Here is an 18,823-nt window from a genome sequence, read left to right on the forward strand (position 1 = left end):
CACCTTTCCGCCATGACGCTTTCCAACAGAATATCATATAAGACGAGAGCGCTCTGCCCCCACTCGAGGGTTACTCACACTCAACCCCATCCAGATCAGCACAGCTTCCTTCAAGAATCTCAGTCTCTCAACAACTCGCCAACATGAACGAATACACCATCATCGTCCAGAACAACTCGGGCTCCAACCAGCAATATGCCCTGTTCCAAACACCCCCCTCCATCAACGCCGGTGGGGTTCAGCCCAAGATCTGGACCAACGTTTTCGCCACGGGGCTAGCTCCTGACACCCAGAGCACAAATTTCACCATGTACAAACAGTACTATGGTGTTGTCGGTCAGTCCAAGGGCAAGCCTGGCGATGCCGTCACCGTCACCGTCAGCGGACAGCGCCCTGTTACTCTCGGCAGCACCAACGCCGACGGCACCAAGGTCCCTGGCACCACTCTTGCTCTCGAGATCGTCAGCATTGGCGACAAGCAAGCCCCGACATATGCCCAGACAAACCCCCAACCTTCCGGCAATGTCAACGCCTTCTCCATCACCACACCCGCCTTCCAAGCGCAAACTGCCATCAACAGCAAGTTACCCCTAAACCACTCCTCAACAAGTACCATGCTGACCTATCTTCCGCTCTAGACAACTGGCTCATTGGCTTGGGCGGACCCGACCCGTCCGGCGGGTCTTTCAAGGCCACGGCGGCCACCTTCGTGCCCGCGCCCCAGGTTGTTTACCAGATCCAGCCGAGCAACACCTATTACATCATCCCTGGTGAATTTGTTCAGTCCGCCATCATCGACTACACCAAGATCGGCAACAAGGTGGCAGTGGACTTCACCAAGTACCCTTCTGGCAATGTCACCATTGTCCACGACAGCCAAGGTAACCTCACCATCCAGGCTCAGTGAATCAGTGGTCAACAAACCAATCTCGTTGGTTGATAACATGCAGGGCATGTTTGAGATGAGGACGTCGGTACACGCTTGGGTCATCTTGATGGTATTGGTGTAGATAGCGTGCAGCAACCCAGGGGGCTCAGAAAATTAGGTTATGGAAAAGAATACAGACCATTTCCTTGCCTCGGCTTGTGCCTGCCTGGCCTTTGACACATATCTGTAGTGTAGAACATGTCGCTGCATCTAGAAACGGCGTCCTCCCTAATCGGGTATAGCGCTCTGTCGAACCCGCTGCGCATTTTGAACAATGTCACGAGATGCTGCGGCAGTTCCACCAGAGGGCGGGATTGTTCACGGCCCCTTCCATGTAGACTTGGGGTTGAATTTTAGTATCTCACACCTCAATTTGCTGGAATAGAGTAGATGTTCATGTGTGCTTCAGGTGGTATTCGGCACGCCGGAGCTCGGCCTTGCCTAACATGCGATTTGACTAAGGGAGAAGAGCTAAACGACAGATCAGTCCGGCCGCCAGTAAATCACCCCGCTGTGAGGCTCAACCACACATACTTGTGTCAAAATAGTCAATTGGGCTCACTGTTAAGGAATTAATATCTTGGCAGTGGGACCTGAGCCACTGGGTTCGGCCTTTTCCAGCCACCCGGGCAACTCACCCTCGTCCAACACCAGAATTGACACCTTTTTGGAACCCATATACGATTTGACAACTTGAACCTTGCTCCCTACACAGTCCAATTTCTCAGCGACACACGATGTCGGCACCAGCTGAAAGGGGTATTCGTATCGCCTGCACGCCTTGCCATCGCAAGAAAATAACTTGCAACAACGAACTGCCATGCGAAAGATGCACCCGTATGAGTCTCACATGCGATGCGCGGTATTCTGATAGATACAAAGCCCACCCAACAGCAGCGCAGTCAAGGCCTCCGGAAGCCGGAACCGCGGTGTCTCCATCCACCACTCAATCACACAGTGCTACACCTGCCAACGATGAACGAGCCACATCGATATCCAGTGTTGGTCGGGGAGGGAATTCGCCAGAGGCGCCTGCCGAAGAGCTGGCTCCGAGGCCCAACAAACGAAAGCAAGTTAAGCTTCGGGATCTGCTCAATGGTGAGTCGCAGAATACATACCGATATTCCGCAGAAATCTCGAACTGTCGGCACCCGAAATGCTCGAATTTATACATGATGGAGGATGGCTGACGTCAAACTCGGCTCTCCACGTTGGGGTCCAGCTTCAGATCCGTTCCAAGCAATATCCCGATGCGGCCAGGATCTGGATGAACCGCTCAAAGGTCTTAGCTTTGATGACCGAGCATCTGGAGGGCTCAGGCACGCAGGCCTGCGGATTCATTTTGCCAACAACCCTGGAAGAGATCGCGATGAGGTGGCAGCACCTTTCCAGCCTCGTGTTATTCCGTGAGTGGGGGGGATTTTCAAGCCCACAGCTAGGCTCACAACTTTTTGCATGGACAGTTATTACATAACGGAGCCCCTATCCGGTCTTATGAATCCAGCGGACACTGGGGAACTCTCCCATCACAAAAGCCTTCGGAGTAAGAAATAGATATTTCCCAGGCTGTGTTTTGCTCCGACCCGTCACATATAAAAAATGCCGTCCACAACCACAACACTATCCGGCCCCTCGAAATCGACGACGGCAGCAATATAGTCACGTTCCTCCGTATCGATCCGCAGCTCCCCGTACTCAGAAGTCAGCACATAGTGGCAGTGTTCGGAGGGGAAAAGGCAACCCACCCTGTCCAATATGCTTCCTCACCTCTTTCAAAATATCTTCGTCGCTCCAGTCAGACACCAATTGCGCTTTTATGATTGTTGTATTGTTGAGTTGATGGGTGTTGTTAATGCTACTACTGTTGTTGTTGTTGTTGTTGTTGTTGTTGTTGTTGTTGTTGTTGTTGTTGTTGTTGTTGTTGTTGTTGTTGTTAGTGCTTCTAGGGGAGTTGGGCGCGAGGACGATGTTTGCCGTTAGGTAGATTGGTCTTTTATTTGAACGGTCAAAGAACTTCCGAATCGCGAGGGGGGTTCTGTGGTAGCCTTTCGTTTCCAAAGCGCTTCGTACCTATCAAACTCGGTGTGCACCCAACCATAGATGCCGGCGATAGAGTTCTGCCACATGTTTTCGACAGCTCAGCCAACGACATCTACTTGGGAAATATGGTAGACGGTGCTGACGTTGACACCAGACTTATCAATGACCGGCTATGGGATATGGGAGTCTGATTGTGTGCATAGGTGGTTGTGTTGTTGAGGGCTATAACGAACTCTCTGTTAGCAATAGCCAGGAATAGACTGAGAATTTATCTATACTAGCTAGAACCTGCTGCAGGCTGCTATGGACCCTATTATCTCCCGTTTGAGAGCGCCCTCTGCGGTAGCTTGGGCTGTCGATCTTCAACAGCGGTAACGACTGTGGAAAGTTAAATACTTTGGGGGGGTGTTCAGTTGGAGAAGGGGTCATGGATGTAACTGGAACGTCTACAATATAGTCTCTATAGGCCGGATGTGCTACAGCCGGTCTCAACGCCTGACGGGTGGCAATGTTTAACTTCGCTGAAATATTGCCAAACATCACAGCAATGGTCTTGTGTATCGAATTTGACAACTGGCTTCCGGATTGTTAACATCGAGGTGGGCTTCCAGGTTTCTCTGTCTCGGACGTAATTAGCTTTCGCTACATATACCAAGTCACTTCTTCCCTTCGATTTCTTACCCTGCCGCTCTTCATACCTGTCCAGCACACCTACATCAACTATTACTCACTTATAACTAACCCCTGCCTCTCATTACCTTACAATGCCAGCTCGCAGTCTCAGCGAACGCGCTGCCAAAGGGCTTGCTAGACAAGTCCAACGATTTGCCTTGAAAACAAAGATACTTTCAGCCAAGAGTACGTGGATCTCGCTATTCAGGGGTGTGGTCGTCTGGGTAATGGTTACAGTTCAAATGGTTACACTGGTTCAAATATGGTGGCGATCCTGAATTATTATAGCTTTTTCTGTAGCACTTGTAAACATATCCTTGTATGCGAGTTTGTATGGCAGTTAAGTTTGGTGTGGTGACAGTTTTGATTGTTGATGGTGGTGGTGATGAGAAGAAAGTCATGGACAATGTCATGCCAAATTTGTGGCCATACGTAACCCTATGAATTTGGATAATGCGCGGCTATAAAACCTGCATAATAAAGAAAACGGAGACACGCCGCACAGATCGAAGCTTAATTTAACCACGTCATTAGGCATCGATTGTGCAAGTTCGAGAACAAGAACTCCACCCAATATTTCAAACCAAGCATACTACCGGCATAGGCGTCGCCTCGGGAAAGATGGGACCCTGTTTTTACACCGGGCGCTAAGCGCATCTTCGGACACTTCGTAACGTTTACTCCACTTGCCTGTCTACCATTTTGCATCTCAATACCGCAAATGCTCTCTATTTCTCTACATCAGCGATGTAGTATACATAATCTAACGATTACAAGAGCCATCGCCCTCTATTTTTGTTGTGTCAGATTGGGAGAGCCCGCCACGACCCTCGTGGGGTTTCTTTGAATTGAATCTTTCTTCGTCACCCTCGTGGATCCCGGCAATTATCAACGTTTCCAGTTCTTCACCCGCTTCGGACTTAATTGGGGACTCGCTCGCTCGATTAGCTTTGCTGACAGTTGTCTTGCCAGCGGTCCCACACTTGGCGAGGGCTCCGTCGCGCTGGATAGAGCTATCGTGGGGGCTCGGTTGCCGTGGAAGAGGGGTTGGATATTCCTACTGTTATGGGGAACAGATTCGACAATCGGCAGTTGATGCACAAAGGCCGGCGTGGCGGGAGTGATCAATGACGCAGGAGCCAGAGATTCGCTTTGGGCACGCTCCCCATCTCGTTCAGCCGTTGGCGCAGTTGGCTGGACAGGTGCTGACTCCGCCCGGTACAACTTTTGCCCATTCGGCAGCCGGTGTTGACAACGATCGAGGACAACGGCTGCGGTGATACAATCGGAGTTCCCAGTGTGTTGTCCGGCTGAGCGGGGGCCTCCAGATAATACGAACCACTATCCGATCCTACAATGTGCTGTAAAGTGACTGGGTTGGGCTTGCGTATAACAGTAGCCGGAGACTGCTCGGAAGTAGTTGGTTGAGGTGTGGTCAGTAGATTCTTGCCCCGGGCATGGATCTTCTCGACCCGCCTTCTCTTGGTATTTCCACGAGGCACTGAACCCTGCCGTGAGGGATGCTCGACACTGGAAGCCGCTCTTCGAGAGTTGATGGCTGTGAGACCAATGATCCGTGTGCGGATCTGTAGGATGCTGAGGACATGAGCGGCAATAGCCTGCGCGCTACGGTGCAATGTCTGTTTCTCATTTTCCATCATTTTATTGGTTGAGTATGATATGATCTTGCAATCGACTCTTGCTAGATGGAAGCAGAAGGGGCAGGATAAGCTGAGAAATCAAAATCTGCGGATCTGTTGGGCAGGCTGTCGGGGACCTGAGGTGAGCCAGGGGAAGCATTGGGCTGGTAAGGTGGCTCAGGCGCAGAGTTGGCGCCGTATTCACAGTGCTTCAACACAGGAAGATAGAGAGCATCTGGGAGGCCTGTCGGGACCGGCGACGTCGGTGTACAAAACGGTTTCGAACCCAGTTTTACGGCCCAGTCGACGAAGAGTCCCACATCCGGTATATGGCGTGTCTCTAGTATCTCCCTCAACACGCTTGATGTATGTCGCTGCCATCTCAGCTTTACACCCTTGTTGGATCGGTTCTTCCAGGCATCATCTACACCCGGTTGCCGCATGAGATTGCGGAAATAGGTTGAGTAGGACCAGTTATGGTTGGCTTGGACATGGTTGGCGACATGATTGAAGTACTCGTCAGCTGTCTTTGCTGGGCCGGTGGTATCAGGTGCTTTGAAAACGACTTTGCAGTTGAGGAAGCCACAAGCAAAAACAACAGGATGGCACAGCGCGGTCATGGTACAGCCCGAGAAGTGAACGTTGCTGTGACTGGGTTCCTGTAGGTGCTATTTGATCCCCGAAGCGCAGTCGTAGGTCTTGCCGCAGCCACGCTTATGGCACATCCACTGTTTATCGGTGTTGTGATAATCTCGTATGTGCCGTTTGAGGTCAGCTTTCCGTCTACAGGGCATATGTGTTCCAACTTCGGAGCAGAATGGGCACGGGAGGACTTTGTTTGCCACGGTTGCCGGGGACGAGGCTCGCGGGCGCGCTGTGGTGGCAGCAAGGGAGCGCCGTGCGGGCATTGCCCTACAGCTCAGCACCAGTCGTTGCTGTGGAGCGGCAGGTGGTTTAAGCCTCGAAGCGTAGGGGGTGCTGTCATTCTCGGCAATGGTCGTTGCGGTAGTCAAGCGCAAGGATGGACCTGTTTTAACGTTGGAGGATCTATTTTGCTGCAATGACTGCGGAGACACAGGTTGCGCGGTGGGCAGGGCCGCAGTAGAGGAATCCGCCGGTTTCTTTGGCAGCGAAGTCTGGTGCGGGCCGATGGGCTAGCCCCTGGCAGTCATGTCTTCTCGGAGATCTTGGTAACTCCAATGTCGCGGAGGTCAGTATTATTCGGGCACCTGTTGGGATCCGAAAACTTACCACTTCATCTACAGGGCTAGGGCAATGGGATTGGGGCCCAAGGATCGGAGGCAGAACTTGACGTTCATGTGGTGAAGGGTTGGCAGTTCCATCACCCCTCGAGTAAGAATGGAGTGGTGGAATTCTGGCAGGGGGGGGATATTGCAGGGGGATAGTGTGGCGCAATTGTGAGAGGCCCGTGTCTGACAGGCTCTGAAGAACCACCAAGCCTCTTGCATACCCAGAGACAGCTGGTGTTATTAGCGGTCCTTGCCCGTTGCTGGGCGGGGCGATCAACGATGGCAAGATAGTCGGCAGGGGCCTTTCAGGAGTGGGTCTCTGGATATTTTAGTTAGTGAGCCATCATAAACTACGTAACGTCTTCGGCGAATACTTACGGCAGGGGGACGCGGAGGTCAACGGAAAAGATACATTAATATTGAGTACGTTCTTCCACTTACTGGTCTCGACATCCTCGTAGCGCTTTTTTAGGGCAGCAATCTCCTTCTCATATTAACGATCCAGCTCCTTACTGGTAAATGCCGTCACCTCCCTCAAAGCCTATTGATACCAGTGAGAAGCTCGGAATATCCTTCTAAGGCAAGATATCTTACTCGCTGCGGTACCAGGGATCCAAGGCCATCTTCTCCTTGTCAAGTTCCAGACGTACTTGCTACTCGTCTAGCTTACGCTGCTGGTTCAGCTCTGAAATATCGGTATATATCTGCGTCAGGGGAACATCCATCCTAGAAAGTAAAGCCCGCTGAACCCTCGAGCTGCTTGGAAATCGCTAATTGGCGGCCCTCGAGGATGGTGGGAACTCGGTAGGCCAGGGATATTGGGGTGCTAATAACTTTTGCCGGTCAACTGACACGGCGATTCCGTAGGTCGCACGAGTCACGACAATACTTAGCCCTCAAGCCTCAAGTATGCAGGTCTGTAGTCCAACGTTCTTAATAAAGGCAAACAGAATCAGTACACGTAAGATGATATACTTACAGTTAATATACTTATAGTCATCAGAGTTTGTGATCCATGTCATCAGGTCATGCCTTCATCGGGGATACAAGGGAGCACAGTCTTCTTAGTCAGTCAAAAAAGGGTACCCGACTAGATATCAATTCGGCGAGAATAATGACCGAGATACTGGGTGATGTTGACCATCCGCCTAAATTAGGACTGGTACGGTAGACTCTAAAGCGGCACGGCATCAGACCAGTACGGCAGACATTACATCGTCACGGTAGACCATAAGTGGAGCGGCACTGACGGCGCACGGCTACCCCGGACGGAGCCACGATCATTCCAACTTTCAGAGGGGCATACATAGATTTCTGTACGTACATTCCGGTTCTCTACGTAGAAAGCCGCCGGTAATTTACCCTGAAGAAGATTGTGTATGGTTGTTCTGAGCTTTTGTGCAAACCTGCAATATAAAAGGTAGGACCTTTCGCGCGGTGAGCGACGCATAAGGCTCACGAATTCGCGCTTCAACGATACCTTATTAAACCGCATAAGGAAGCCCCACCTATTACCGCTATATTCGTTCGAGACAGTTTTGGGAGCCCGAGTGAAAATTGCTATTATTACGGTGCCTGAAGGATGACTTAAAGATGAACTGCCACTCCTCGCTCAACTGTGCGGTGTAGCATGATAAGGAGCTTTACTGTGAGGGGTGTCGAGTATTCCTAACCTATTTTATTTTGTTTAATCCATCTTGCTACGCTTCTGGACCCCTTCGGGTCTTGGTCCCATGACCAGACAATTTTATTTACATATCTACTGCTCCCTTGAAAAATAAGAAGTTCTAACACGCGCATAGAACAGTAGATGCCAGTTCTATAAGTCACCTGTCTCCCCTAGGCTTACATTTGACGGATACTAAAAAGTGTCTCCTGGCTTCAACCACACTCGCGATATACTTATCGGCAATATCCATCTCGTTAAGGTACGGACACCGTAGGATTACTAGATTGGCTTCCAATCGTATATTGAGGCTATGGCGGCTATAGCGCTGGGAAAGGTATCGGCTTCGGAGGTGGTGAAGAGGTTGGACCAGGCAATAACAGAACATGAAGCGGAGGGGCAGAAGGAGACGGCCCTGAAAGATGGGAATAAGAAATAAGGACGGTGTACGGATAGGATTAATAGAGTGACGAAATTTGGATATGGTTTCGAACTCGGGATATCGAGCCATGTGTTATATTTTCTACCTTTTTTCCCATGTACTCAGCGAGTTACAAACTTTCCCATCAACTGTGATACTTTCTTCTCTCCTGTTAGCTCTGGATATTGCCAGCAACAAGCGATTGAGCCTCGTATATTGGTAATACAGTGAAGGAGGAGCCTAATGATTGGCTATAGGCTGCCCCCCCGGGGGATCCAATCACTTGACAAACCGTGGCCAGCCATTTTCCACACCCCACTCCCATCTTAAGACGCCAATCGCCCGCCATCCCGAAATCAAGACCTCTCGCCCTCCTCTCCATTCGCATCGCCATGGCCCGCACTCAAGCCCAGACAGCGGCCCAACGGGGGCTCCCATCACCGGTGTCAAAAGATCAAGATATTCCCCTTCCTGGCCTGTGAGGTGAAGTGCGGCGCCGGGGAACTCGATGTTGCAGACCGGCGGAACGCTCACAGCATGACCTATGCAGTGCGGGCCATCGTCGAGCTCTTTCGTGCTGTGGATCGCGAGGATAAGGTCAACCGCCAGATTCTCGCCTTCTCCATCTCGCACGACCACCGGTCAGTACGGATCTACGGCCACTACCCGGTGATAGCTGGCAATGATACCATATATTATCGCCATCCAATCCATACTTACGATTTTACAACACTAGACGGAAGGGACAAAAGGACAGCTTACCAATTCACCAAGAATGTATACGATACATGGATTCCCGCTCACTTCAAGAACATCTGCTCCGCCATTGATCAGTTACCCTCGAATTTGGACTTTGATGTCCCACCGCTTCTGAGGCAACCTGACTTTCCCAGGACTTGGGGAGCCTGATGCCTGTTGTGCAAGACAGCCAGACAAGCAAGGCTGAGCTGCATGCGGTCACTCCGGACACCTCATTCGCAGGGTCGGGGGTGGCAAAGAGGAGGAAGGGAGCATTACCCGCAAAGTGATTCCCTGACGGATCATCCTCGCGTGCCATCTGTCACACGGCAAAAGCAGCCCTTGTCACGTCATCTCTCCTATGCCCTGAGCTGCAGATGACCTCCGGACGACGGGGTTAAGACGCATTCAGCGTGCCTCCACGCCTCCCACGGCCGATTTCCCCGTGTTCGGCTAAGAATGGCAGGCTGTCTCTTCGTAGCGGGCCTCCATTCCGCCAGCTACTCCGCCGGGATCAAGGTTCTCAAGTTGATCCAAACCTTTCCACCCGTCATTAATATCGGACGCTGTCCCTGCCTGCCTATAACCCAGCCCCCAGCTGGGCGGGTGCAGCCCGAGTTATCTGGGGGGGTGTACTTCGATGAAGTTTCTTCTTTATACTACTATTAGTTATTTATCCAAGAACTCCGCGAGCCTCTTTGCAAAAATTCTTCTTGGGCGTCGATGCCCGCATCGTCATCTTCGGACATAATGCCACAACAACCCAGACTTCCCATGGAATCAACAACAACGCTCGCACTGGACATAGCAGAGGGATCTCTCTTCAAGGATGGCTTCTTAGCTTTTAATGACCCACTGGTTGGGGAAGGTATCGCGGAGATGGAGAAGAGAGGCTTCCCATACTTCACGGCATACGGCTCGGATTTCTGCGAAGTGTTCGCCTTGAATAAGGTAAAGAGACACAGTTATTCCATCTTATGGGAGCTACCTAACAAGCTTTAGCGCATCCGATCCATCTTCGAAGCCTCCTTCGAAAAATGTAGCCTTGGTCATTGGCTAAGATATGGGGAATTTCCTGGAAATGTTAAATGCTTTAGGAAGGGCGGTCCAAAGGCCGGTCGCTACGTTCTGATGGTTCATTTGTGGGCCAAAGGATCGCAAGTAGCATATTATGTCGGTTCGCACCATCATAACATAACAACTTCGAGGGACAATCCGTCTTTATATGAGATACCGCTTTCTAAGCTTAATCGTGTCGGCTCTAAGCCTAAGCACAAAGAGTCCCCAGATAGTAGTTCGTAAGTTACAGCCCTGTCTCGTGGTGTCGTATTCTTTCCAGTTGAGAGAAATTCCTGACTATATTCGGACTTGCTTATACAAGTAGTCGGTCTCTAAAAGCCTTTTTGCCTTGTCTAAGATCGGTTAGCCGAAAATCAGGCTCGCTTCACCCTCGGCTCACCTTGAGCTCACCACCGCTCACCCTATACTCGCCATTCTCCAAAATCAATAACTTTACGCGACGCTCTCATAGTCCAAATTTGGAGCCCCCTCTCCTACAGGGACGAGTCTTCCGCCAGACCGGGAACCAAGAAATAGGCTCGCCAGCGTATTTGCTCTTCGTTTTAGGGGACTCTAGGTTGTAGTAGCTATTTTAACATAACAAAATCTGTCACTCCCTACCTACCTACTGCACTACTTTTTTCTTCTACTTCTGGCTATATAAAGAGGCTATTCCATCCGTCCTACCACCTACTATACGACTCTTCTCTCCCATCTCCCCGTATCTATATTACTGCCGTAAAACCTTTCTTTCTATACTTAATCTTTATCGGCCTCACATTTTTGCTACACTAGCTCTCTACTATGCCTTCTATAATGCTGAAAAAGAAGAGCCCTTAAAAGTTCTTTCGCCGGGGAAAAGATAAGGAGTTAGAAAATTGTGAAGAGGAAATTAACGGCTCTGTAGTTTGTAAAAAGATTATAGATAAAGTTATAAACGGTTTTTGGCGTATATTTAATTTGTAGAATTAGTAAGGTCTTTATACTCCTACTATCTATCTGCTTTTACTATTCGTTTTAAATATATATTAAAAAGTATCCCGGTGGTAGCCTTTATAATTTTAAAACTTTAAAGGATTTTGTAAAAATATTGTATTTAGTATTAATGGTGCGGAAAAATAATTTAGACCTAGCGGAAGGGACTATTATAGTATATTAAAAATAGTTTATAGCGGGCTAGTGTCACAACCTTGGTATATGGACGAGAAGAACGATTGGTTGTGCAACCACGGGAGCAGGGACCAATCGGAGAAACACCCAGGAGAGCCAATCACAATAAGGAACGATGATCAGTGCGATCAGAGCACTGATCACACTGAGCAGGCCAGGCCGGGATGATCAGTATGCTCAGGACACTGATCAGAAGAATCACGGCTGGGGGAAGAAGCCTATATATACGGAGGAACTGGCTAGGGTAGATAGACAGTTCCGCAGTATGCAATTCACAACTTGTATTTACGGTATCTTGTGTGTATATTGAGACATCTTGTTGTGCACTGTTTAGCTGCATCGAACCAATTGTCAAAAGTTACCTTCAAGCCGTATCCCTTTCAGAGGTTCTGTACAGGGGTTCGTCACATGTATGCGGTAAGCCTGGCGATAATACGCGCACTTGCCAGGAGGCTGCAGAAGTATCTGATTCAGCTGTTTCTGATGTAATTATAGTTAATTCCTTGTGTTGATGTGGTGTAATTGAGGATAGTGTTCATAAGGTGGTAGAGAGTGCGCGACTCGCTTATAATGTACGTTAAAAGTGTTTCCAAAAGCCCCCTAATGCTCACAAAAGCTATACTCCTTCTCCCTCCACGTCGACTCGGCATTCTTTACAAACCCCGACCTCTCCTTCATCAACTCCAGACGATGCTCCTCGGCCTCCTTCCTGGTCATCGGCAACGCATCTCCCAACTCCTGCCGCACCATCTCCACCAGCTCAGGGGGCAGTTTCCACGCCGAAGCCACTTTACCGCTCGCCATAGCCTCGGCAAGTTGCTCCTTTGCCAATCCCCTCTCAAGCAAAATCTGGGCCATCTCCGCCGGGATCTTTCCCTCAGACCCAGAGTCAGCTGAGCCGGCCCGGCCGCGGAACGTTAGATCAGCCCACCATTCAGCCTGCTGAGGCGGGACGTTGGCGGTGCTGATGATCCTCGTGAAGGGATCAACAAGCCAGAGGGCAATAAATCGCCTGTGCCCCGGTCTGGTCGGATCAGCGAGCTTGAACCCAGAGACCCGATGGTGGAACACGTTGGGGAAAGCAAGCATCCTCCCCTGAGGAGTGAGCACGCTGCCGTAGTGCTGAAGACAAGCCGAGCCGGAGCCAGAACCAAAAAACGCGCCGTAGACGCTCTGCATCCAGTGAAAGCCGTCTTGTCCAATGTTTTCAAACGGGCCCTCGTCTTGTAGGTAATCGTCTGTGCAGGTGCGGAACTCGAGCTGGCTCTCGGTGATGTTTTCCGAGTCGAGGTAGTACAGCGCGGTGCCGACAATGTGCTCGTTCATCATGCCCTCGACGTGCCAGCCGCCAGCTGGGCACTCTGGTTTCTCGGGAGTGAGCTCGATGGAGGCCATCTTGACGATGATCTGAAGACCGGTGTCTTTGAACTTGTGGCGGAGGGTTCTCTTTGGGGTGACGTCGTACTTGACTTTGGGGATTGTGGACAAGGGTGGTGGCGGAGGGAAGACAGGCTCGCCTTTGTCCTCTTCGTCTTCGTCCTCTTCGTCTTCGTCGTTCTCCTCCTCCGCATCTTCCTCTTCCAAGCCCTCCTCGTCCGGATTGTGTATCTGCCAGTTTCCGACTCTCCCGACCCCCTTTTTGCTTTCATTGCTGGTCAAAGATTCCTTGGGCATCCAAAGCTCCTCATTTTCGTCATCAGGATTCTCAGGGATCATGCGAGGTTCCGTGCGGCCGGCGGCGATAGCCTTCCAACCACCATGGATCTGAGTCAGGCATTGGTCCCACATGGGCAGGGCCTTCTCAATCAGTTGTTCCAGGCTTCGGTAGATGCCCTTGTACTTGACTGGGTGCAGGTTGTTGATATAACTGGTGAATTTCACCCCCTCCTCTTCGGTGAACTTGACGTTTGCCGGTAGCCACTGGTAGTCGTCGGACCAATAGCTGTATTCAACGTTTTTCCCAAACACAGACCCTCGAACGTTTGTCTGGGCACGGGTTTCGATCCACTTGGGGATAACAACACCCTTGCCAGCCCATTTATCGATGGCATCTTCCACTCCGACGACTTCGTCCTCGAAGAAACGCGAACGGCCGTAGACCAAGGGATACATGGATGGGTGGACAAGATCCTGGACCGTTTCGTTCGTGTTAGGATGCCAGTCTGGATTCATCGCTTGATCGGCCTGTAGACGATCAAACCCCTCTTTCAGAGCAGCCTGAAGCTGAGGAGACACAAGAGTGTCCGACTTGGCAGCCATGTAACTGGCATCGAGGGTGGGAACGAGGGATGTCCTCTTGAAGTATTCGGCTTTGTGGCGGAGCTCCTCGATGCAGTACTCGACCGAGGCCTGGTCGAGAACGTTTTTGGCTCTTTTTGGGTACCAACTGTGGTCTCCCGATGGGTCGCGTTGGATGTGGTCGATGCGGTTCCAGAGGTCCTCCTCAGGCCAGGCCAGAGCCTCCTTGCGCCACTTGTCGGCGATGGCATCGTCAAAGCCCTTGACGTGCCAATCAGGCTTGTCGGACAGGCGGTCCATGACTAGCATCATGGCCACCTCCCGGACCGTGATGGGCGAGGATTTTTTCATGCAGTCTGGATGGATGCCCATGGGGTATTCGATGGCATTGTTGTCAGGGATGTGTCGCAAGTCTAGCTTCCAGCCAGGATAGCATTTTGCTTCCTTTTGTTCCATGTTGATGGCTGGTTCGTGTAGGTAACGGCGTGATGCAGAATTGGCTGTCTGGAAGTCGGAGTGATGAATGTCTTGACAGTCAGAAGTCGTCCAATATTTAACATACTGACGGGGACGTGGTGTAGTTCTTGCTTCCCCTCATGATTGGATGGAGTTGTTGCTTTGCCTGAGGTTTGCCTGCTGGAGTGGGGATGATGCGGTGGTTAGCGCTGCTCTGCCTGGCCTGCCTGGCTTGGCAGAGTTGACAGGGGTCTTGACAACTGTTCGGAGAGTTCAATGCTGCCGCATCTGGAAATGGGTTCTTTTCTATACCCAAACGAGTCAAGGCCCGGTGACATGGTGTTGGAACAGAGTTGTTGATGTATTGAAGGAGAAAGTAGCTACTGAGTGCTGCGGCAAGAGAAAAGAAACCAGCCCAGGTTGGCTCTGCTCGGCCAAATTCGGCAGCCAGAATAGCAAGTTCTGTACTCAATCTGTAATTCCTCAGTTTGTTGTCTTCCAGGAGCAACAAAGCTACCTATCTGCTCCACCGTATTATCAGTACCTATCGATTGTTGTTATCTTTGACGACGGGACGTCGGTGGATACCAGTCGTCAACCTTGAAGTCTTTCTCATTGGTCATACTATTGATAGGTAGTGCTTGGCATCCGCTGCTCTCACCAAAACCTACGCGGGGCTGCCCACACACTTCAATGCCACATCATGAAGTCCTCAATGGCGCCTGGAATTCTCATCACCTGCCTCGCAGGCATTGGCGCAGCAGCCGTGCTCCGCGTCTTGTACTGGGCATCGCAGTTCACCCTCTACCACTTCTGGCGACCTTCCAAACCCCTCGCGGCATACAAACGCGCCAGCGACGACAGCTACGCGCTCATCACCGGAGCCAGCGCCGGCATCGGTCTCTCCATCGCCCGCAACATTGTCAGACAAGGCTTCGGCGTCGTTCTCCTCGGCCATCTCCCGGACGAGCTCGAGTCGGCGGCCAAAAGTCTCAATTCCCCGCTTGTGCGAACTCTCGTCGTCAACGCCCGCACCGCGACCCCGGAGGAACTTGAGACGGCGGTCGAGTCAATCTCGGATCTCAACATCTCGATTCTCGTCAACAATGTCGGCGGTTTCCCCATGGCTGATCCGCCGTTGCGACCTCTTAGCACCCTCAGCACGGCTGAAGTTGACGCCTACGTTGACTTGAACGCGCGGTTCATGGCGCGACTTACCAACCTCGTCCTGCCACTCCTTTCGTCAAGTTCTTCAAGAGAGAAACATGAGCGGTCGCTGATATTGAACATCTCTTCGGCCGGGAGGGTTGGGATGCCTTGGATCGTCATGTACAGCGCCACCAAGGCGTTCAACTACGCCTTCAGCATGGGACTGTCGCGGGAGTTGGAGGATGACCCGACTACGGCGCATATCGACTGCCTTGCTGTTACGCTTGGTGAGGTGCAGAGTCAGGCGAATGTAATGGCGGAGGGTGCGGTGACTGCTGAGAGGTTTGGGGGCTATGTTGTGGGGGGTATCGATGGGGCGGTGAAGAGGGGCTGGAGGGAGGTGAGGCCGTACTGGGGGCATGATCTCGCGCTTGGGTTGGCCGATCGGGTGTTGCCTGATGGGATGCTGACGCATTTCGCGAGGGAGGAGCTGAGGTTGAAGAAGGAGAGGTGGGATGGGATTATGGCCAAGAGGCGCTGATTCGGGCGGTGATGGTGTGGAAACTGCGCTGTATTTACATCGTAGGCAGGTACTGAATTCTACACACTTACCAAAGAGATCACTTCAAGCCTGAAGCTTTGCAGAGATTACACTCCGCAGCTTGCCTTCATAGCATTTTGTAAGAAAGATTTGAAGTCTTGTTTGTTTATATTGTTGATGTTAATGCAGTCGTCTTGTAGGCTGATGATCATATCTGCTCACGTCTATCTGTCCCGCCCAAATACTCGAGTTCATCATCACTCGCACCTTCGATCAAAAAGAAGTGGTCGGGCTGACGGTTCATGATCTACCTGGTGCAGTCCCGCACATGAGCCAGGCTGCTCGCCGTGTGGGATGGCTTCGAGTACGGAAGTGGAGAATCTTAACGGCCACGCTTGTGGAACCAGGTGTGGAATCACTAATCGGGTGCCTCCACTTGGCCTTTGCTTTCACGACCTTGCCTTGGTTCCGTTCCTTCTTTGGCATACCTCCCACTTGAAAAGCTTTTGGTGCCATTTGGTTTTCGGCCATTGCCATCTGGATAGCGGTTGACAGATAGATTGCTTAGTACTAAGCTGCATAAGTTGGTGGTAGAGCCGTGGAGGCGATGACTGAGCGTGGATGGTGGGATTCCGTACAGCTCTGTCGCCTCGCGCTGTTACAGTTAACCAAACAGCAGACCGCGCCACATGTGGGGCGCAGGACATCCCCAGCCAATCATTAAGGAAGTAAGGAAACAGCCAATCAGGGTTGGACGAAGTGCTATGGCGCCAAGACCCACGAGCACGTTGCAGGATGCAATGTGCTAAGGATGATCGGGGTCGTAGCAGGGCGAGAAATTTGAGGTCCCAAGTTCTATATATACGGAGGAACTGGCTGGTGTAGATAGACAGTTCCGCAGTATACAATCACAGCTTGTATTGACGGTATCTTGTGTTCAGATTGAGACATCTTGTTGTGCACTGTTTAGCTGCACCGAACCAATTGTCAGAAGTTACCTTCAAGCCGTATACCTTTCAGAGGCTCTGTACAGGGGTTCGTCACATATTATAATAAAAAAGAGGGGGGTTAAATAATATTAAAAACGTTAGTATAGTGTTAGAGATTTCTATAGCTCTCTAGTAAAATAGTGAGAAAACAAATAAACTAACCATAACACTACAAATATATCCTTAATAGGTCTCTAAATAACCTTACTTGTGTAATAGTAACTCGCTTATAGGCCGCACTTCACGCAGGACAAAGAAAAGATACTATAGGCTCGCAGGCCACATAATAAGCACCAGATTAGCCAAATTAGAGGGCTAGAATTACCTGCAGGTATATAAGGTAGGAATTACGAAGAAAATAAAAGTCGATGCTCTATTTAAAATACAGTATCCGAAGCAGACCGCTTATATATATAACTCCTAAACCTCTAAGACCTTCGAAAGCCCCACTTCCCTACTTATACGCTTAAGCTTGCGACTGCACCATAAACTAATTTAATCTCGAGTAAGAGTTATAGGATACAAAATAAGATCCTTATTATATATTATATATTTAAATACATAGATTTAAAACAATTATATCTTTAGATTTTAAAATGTAACGAACCTATATACAAAAAATGTAAGCTGCAACAGTCATGCCCAAAATGGGCTGAATAGCTACTTCGCCGCGGACAAGCCCGTGCTTTTTGTAGCCTGAGATATTTGACTTGAAAATGAGGCCACCAATGAGGCGGTTCTCGCAGATGTAGGACGAGAAATAGTCGACACCACGCCTACGGGCAGCATTGGCGGGGGAAAGGAGAGGGTTCTGAGCGGGGTCGGTCAGGCGTTCCAAGTGAGACTTGCGAAACATGTTGCTCTTACCCACGACACAGGGTGCGATACCAACCGTGTTGATGTCGCTGTAGAAATTTTGCGTGGGTGGCTGCCATGAACATTTCTTCGAGCCGACCGCCATAGTCAAGGAGGCTCTTTGGCTCATTGGTGTCAATGGGCCCCGATAAAAGCGCCTACTCTTCTTCTGCTGCTGTCCTAGGCGTCTCTAGATAGATCACGAGAGGTAGCTGGTGGACAAACTTATAGGGCTTAGTCTGCGCTCCGTCGGGCAAGAACCCGAATAGTTTGTCCACCATCCTTCCTGCCGAGTTAGCCCCAAGCCAAACATTACAGTCTGCTATCCAAATGATATCGCCTTTGACCTCCCGATATGCGCGGCTGATGTTGCGGATTTTGGGATTGGGCCCGAGCTTGTCAACGTGTCCGCCATCGCCATGCGACACAGGATCCGGCTCTTGGACGAGCACCTTGGCATCGAAGTCGGGGAAAGCGGAGATGAATTTCCGTGGAACAGGATAGGCTGGATCTCTTGTTGAATCGACGCAGAGGTAGATGATGAGCTTCGACTTGGGGTAGGCGAGGTGGAAGGTTGACACGAGACATTCGTAAAGACCAGCTTCCACGCCTTTTATAGGTCGAATAACAGTGATGTGCGGCACATCATCTTCCTTGAGGGTCGGGGAGAAAGGTTTCGCGTAAGGAGCAGAGTTATTCCGGAGGCTGAAGACGCAGAGAGGAGATGGTGAGCAAACACCGGAGGCGGTACGATGGTGGGGACGTCCAAGTCGTACATTTTGTAGATACCAATTCCTTGGACGAAAACGATAATGCAGGTCCAGACGAAGCTCACCAAGGCCGCACTGTGAACGATCATCGGCATTGGGTCATAGTGAGTAGTCATCGAAGGGAGAGAACAGTAAGGCGCGTAGAAACTTAGGAAAAAGGGCAGTGATCGTGATCAGCAGCTCTGCTGACGGGAGATTTCGGCGACACAGGAATATAAAAACAGAGGTGCATGGCTGGCAA

The 18,823-nt window shown here is 50.7% G+C and overlaps 6 protein-coding genes across 6 annotated transcripts; 3 read left to right on the forward strand and 3 right to left on the reverse strand.

Moving 5' to 3' along the window:
* Window positions 1-5,342: 5,342 nt before the first annotated feature.
* QC763_0080570 (uncharacterized protein) lies at window positions 5,343-5,900 on the reverse strand (the record flags this gene model as incomplete). The annotated part of the gene is made up of 1 exon (XM_062906096.1): window positions 5,343-5,900. The coding sequence occupies one exon, from the start codon at window positions 5,898-5,900 to the stop codon at window positions 5,343-5,345; it is 558 nt and encodes a 185-aa protein (XP_062763891.1).
* A 3,254-nt stretch (window positions 5,901-9,154) lies between these two features.
* Window positions 9,155-9,526, forward strand: QC763_501610 (uncharacterized protein; the record flags this gene model as incomplete). Its single annotated transcript, XM_062912755.1, has 1 exon — window positions 9,155-9,526. The coding sequence occupies one exon, from the start codon at window positions 9,155-9,157 to the stop codon at window positions 9,524-9,526; it is 372 nt and encodes a 123-aa protein (XP_062763892.1).
* A 552-nt stretch (window positions 9,527-10,078) lies between these two features.
* QC763_501608 (uncharacterized protein) lies at window positions 10,079-10,657 on the forward strand (the record flags this gene model as incomplete). Its single annotated transcript, XM_062912754.1, has 2 exons — window positions 10,079-10,306; window positions 10,358-10,657. 2 exons carry the CDS (start codon window positions 10,079-10,081, stop codon window positions 10,655-10,657), a joined length of 528 nt encoding a protein of 175 aa, XP_062763893.1.
* A 1,527-nt stretch (window positions 10,658-12,184) lies between these two features.
* On the reverse strand, window positions 12,185-14,278 carry QC763_501600 (uncharacterized protein; the record flags this gene model as incomplete). Its single annotated transcript, XM_062912753.1, has 1 exon — window positions 12,185-14,278. The coding sequence occupies one exon, from the start codon at window positions 14,276-14,278 to the stop codon at window positions 12,185-12,187; it is 2,094 nt and encodes a 697-aa protein (XP_062763894.1).
* A 703-nt stretch (window positions 14,279-14,981) lies between these two features.
* Window positions 14,982-15,968, forward strand: QC763_0080610 (uncharacterized protein; the record flags this gene model as incomplete). The annotated part of the gene is made up of 1 exon (XM_062906097.1): window positions 14,982-15,968. The coding sequence occupies one exon, from the start codon at window positions 14,982-14,984 to the stop codon at window positions 15,966-15,968; it is 987 nt and encodes a 328-aa protein (XP_062763895.1).
* Window positions 15,969-17,970: 2,002 nt separating this feature from the next.
* HSX11_1 (Ceramide glucosyltransferase) lies at window positions 17,971-18,677 on the reverse strand (the record flags this gene model as incomplete). The annotated part of the gene is made up of 2 exons (XM_062906098.1): window positions 17,971-18,517; window positions 18,589-18,677. The coding sequence occupies 2 exons, from the start codon at window positions 18,675-18,677 to the stop codon at window positions 17,971-17,973; spliced, it is 636 nt and encodes a 211-aa protein (XP_062763896.1).
* Window positions 18,678-18,823: the final 146 nt, after the last annotated feature.

This window comes from Podospora pseudopauciseta (assembly GCF_035222475.1).
Source record: "Podospora pseudopauciseta strain CBS 411.78 chromosome 5 map unlocalized CBS411.78m_5.2, whole genome shotgun sequence".
Lineage (NCBI taxonomy): Eukaryota > Fungi > Ascomycota > Sordariomycetes > Sordariales > Podosporaceae > Podospora > Podospora pseudopauciseta.